At 49.3% G+C, this 3,756-nt stretch overlaps 1 protein-coding gene across 1 annotated transcript; it reads left to right on the forward strand.

Annotated features, from left to right (window-relative positions):
* The first annotated feature begins 500 nt into the window (after nt 1-500).
* LOC138342147 (uncharacterized) lies at nt 501-1,958 on the forward strand. The gene has a single exon (XM_069294343.1). It carries the CDS (start codon nt 501-503, stop codon nt 1,956-1,958), a length of 1,458 nt encoding a protein of 485 aa, XP_069150444.1.
* Nucleotides 1,959-3,756: the final 1,798 nt, after the last annotated feature.

Consider the following 3,756-nt stretch of genomic DNA (forward strand, 5'->3'; position numbering starts at 1 on the left):
CCTCTAGAAGTCCTCGGTAGACCAGCCACAAAATCCATAGTAATGCGATCCCACTTCCACTCCGGAATGGGTAATCCCTGAAATTCACCACCAGGCCTCAAATGCTCAGCCTTTACCTGCTGGCAGCACAAGCAACGAGAAACAAAGTCAGCAATATCTCGTCTCATGCCACTCCACCAGTAATGTTGTCTCAAATCACGATACATCTTCGCTGTACCCGGATGGATAGAATATCTAGACTCATGAGCCTCCGAAAGTATAAACTGTATCAAATCTCCAACTCTCGGGACACAAATGCGACCAGCGAGTCTCAACACTCCATCATGATCTAAGGTAGCCTGATCACCATTACCCGCTAACACTCGATCTCTAAGGGACCCCAGGGCCTTATCCTCAAATTTACAACCACGGATCCTATCATACAAAGAAGACTGAACTCCCATATAAGCCAAGACGCGTCTAGAATCTGATATATCTAATCGAACCATACTATTGGGTATATGCGACAGGCACCAGCACCAGCAGCACCAGCACCAGTGCTGCAAGATCAGCCGCCACCAGTTCATGTGGCCGCCCCACCTGACTTAGAGGTTAGAGAGATGCCACTACGGGATCATAAGATGCTTGGGGTATTTCAGAGGTTGGCACCGCCTATATTCTCAGGGGCGATTGGAGAGGACGCTCACGAGTTCCAGCTCACTTGCCAGGAGCAGTTACAGTCATTAGGCCTTTTGGAGTCGAGAGGAGCTGACTTTACCGCTCATCAGTTCCGTGGGCCAGCCAGGCAGTGGTGTCGCACGTATCGAGAGTCTAGGCCAGTTGGATCTCCTCCTATATCTTATAGTGAGTTCTCAGAGGCTTTCATGGCCCGATTCATGCCACGGAGCGTCAGAGACAGGCTTCGTGATCAGTTCTCTAGATTGGAGCAGGTATCTATGACCGTTTCAGAGTATGAGGCGAGGTTCCATGAGTTGTCTCGCCATGCTACTATGATCCTGCCCACAGAGGGAGAGAGAGTTCGTTGTTTTGTACGTGGGTTGCGATACCGTTTGAGGGTTGACATAGAGCATATGGTTTCAGCTGGCCGTTCTTTTCTTGATGTGGATGATCATGCCCGATCCATGGAGCATATTCATCGTGAGGCCCAAGGGGGCAGCGATAAGAGGGCACGCTACCAGGGCAGCTATAGCGAGTCGCAGACTAGGGGGAGGGACTCATATGATAGGCCACGTCAGAGGTTCCAGCAGGGTCAGACCAGTCGGCCTGTTCAGGCGGCATTACCTGTTTCTGAGGGAGGTCAATATCAGCAGAGTGGTCCTAGTACAGGCCAGAATTCAAGGGGATCAGATTCTTTTCCTTCATGCCGCGGTCGGGTTACTACAGGGCGTTCAACTTTGGGGTGTTATGATTGTGGTGCTCTTGACCATTGGTCTAGAGAATGCCCCCGGCGAGGTCGGGGGGTGATTGTACCAGCTCCACCTACTTCTAAACCAGTTTCAGCCGTGTCTTCTTCGGCTAGAGGAGGTGGTCAGATTCAGGACCGTCGAGAGAGTCGACAGGGTACCAGGGGCGGAGCTCGGGGAGGCAGGTCAGGTGGTAGACCAGGTGCACCAGGTAGAGGTGCTCAGGGCCATTTCTACGTTACCCCGACAAGGGCGGTGGCTGAGGCATCTGACGATGTCATCTCAGGTATGCTCTTCTTGTGCCATCATCCTGCTACAGTATTATTTGATCCAGGGTCCACATTCTCGTATGTATCTATTTATTTTGCTCCCCGATTGGGTATGAGGTCCGAGTCTTTGGCAGAGCCGGTTCATGTTTCGACCCCGATAGGTGAGTTCTTGGTAATGGATCAAGTATTGCGATCTTGCTTAGTGACTATCCAGGGTTATGATACTAGAGCTGATCTTATTATGCTAGATATGATTGATTTTGATGTGATTTTGGGCATGGACTAGTTATCCCCATATCATGTGGTCTTGGATTGCTGCCAAGACTGTTACCTTATCCATGCGGGGTGTTCCCCCGGTATTGTGGCAGGCTGCTTATAGTCACACACCGACGAGGATAATCTCTTTTATTCGAGCTTGGCAGTTGGTATCAGAGCCCTAGGTTCAACGGTCTCACTTTTACAGAGCTAACGTCTAGTAGAGTCCTGCAGATCGGTGCGGAGACATCCGTAACTTATCTTTAGGAGGCTACAGGAAGTATTTAGGAAAATATCCATTTTGTTTCAAATTCGTGCCGCGAGAAGGTGCGTTCGGGGTAGATGCACCCGGAGCCTCAGCTTGGGGTAGACGTCGACCACGAGGTTGAGGTAGGGCTGCAGTACCTGCCCGGGATATGGAGAAGGAGCCTCATGCAGCGCATGTACCGCCACAGCCAGTGGGGCTGGGGCCTGCCCAGCCACCACCCGCACCAGTTGCAGCACCTGATCTTCATTCCCTCTTGACTCAGATATTAGCAGCATTTGAGGATAGAGCTCCAGACTTTGAGAGATTAGCAGCTTTATGCCAAGTTCTCAAAGTGCGAGTTTTGGCTTGCGTCTGTAGCATTCTTGAGGCACGTGGTGTCCAAGGAGGGTATTAGGGTAGATCCGACGAAGATTAAAGCTATTCGTGATTGGGACAGACCCACTTCTGTTACTGAGGTTCGTAGCTTTGTCGGGTTAGCGAGTTACTACAGGCGTTTTGTTGAGGGCTTTTCAACTATTGCAGCTCCTTTGACTCGGTTGACTCACCAGGATATTCCCTTTGTGTGGTCGGAGGAGTGTGAGATGAGCTTTCTGAAGCTCAAGGAGTTGCTTACTAGCGCTCCTATATTGACTCTTCCGATTGAGGGTGAGGGTTTCACGATTTATTGTGATGCGTCTGGTGTTGGTGTGGGTTGTGTATTGATGCAGCAGGGTCGGGTTATTGCGTATGCGTCGAGGCAGCTTAAGGTCCATGAGCGCAACTACCCCACCCATGACTTGGAGTTGGCAGCGGTAGTTTTCGCGCTTAAGATTTGGAGGCACTACTTGTATGGAGTTCGATGTGAGATCTATACTGACCACAAGAGTCTTTAGTACATCATGAGCCAGAGGGACCTTAATTCGAGGCAGCGTCGTTGGATTGAGCTCCTGAAGGATTATTATCTCTCCATTCTCTATCATCCGGGCAAGGCGAACGTGGTAGCAAACGCCTTGAGCCGAAAGGCGGTGAGTATGGGTAGTCTAGCCTTCTTATCTGCAGGTGAAAGACCCTTGGCTTTGGACATTTAGTTTTTAATCTACTAGACGTTAGCTCTGTAAAAGTGAGACCGTTGAACCTGGGAGGGATCCTTTATTGTATTTATATTTTGGTTTGCTTATGGTGTTATAGTAATTTTTGTTAGTCTTGTTTAGTTTCTACCCTTACACCTTGTATGTGAGGTTCTGGGTTGTGGTTTGGCTTACCTACTGATGGGTTATAGTAGGTGCCTTCATGGCTCGAGAAATTGGGTCGTGACACATATTCAGCAATGTCCTTCTTTATTCCATCCCACGAATAGATCTGTTTAAGATCATGATAAATCTTGGTGGAACCTGGATGTATGGAATATCTGGAACCATGGTCCTCTACAACAATCTTGGTCCGCAAATCATCCACATCTGGTAGGCACATCCTGTCCTGGTACCTTAGTATGTCGTCACCTCCCAAAGCAAAAGACTCATTCATCTTAACCAACACTGAGTCCTCTAGCTCCACCAGCACAAAATCAAGATGTTGACCCTTC

Source organism: Solanum lycopersicum, chromosome 1 (assembly GCF_036512215.1).
Source record: "Solanum lycopersicum chromosome 1, SLM_r2.1".
Taxonomy (NCBI): Eukaryota; Viridiplantae; Streptophyta; class Magnoliopsida; order Solanales; family Solanaceae; genus Solanum; species Solanum lycopersicum.

Bases quoted from the DNA above. Each gene is read 5' to 3' on its own strand.
- LOC138342147 (XM_069294343.1), top strand. From the start codon at position 501: ATGCGACAGGCACCAGCACCAGCAGCACCAGCACCAGTGCTGCAAGAT.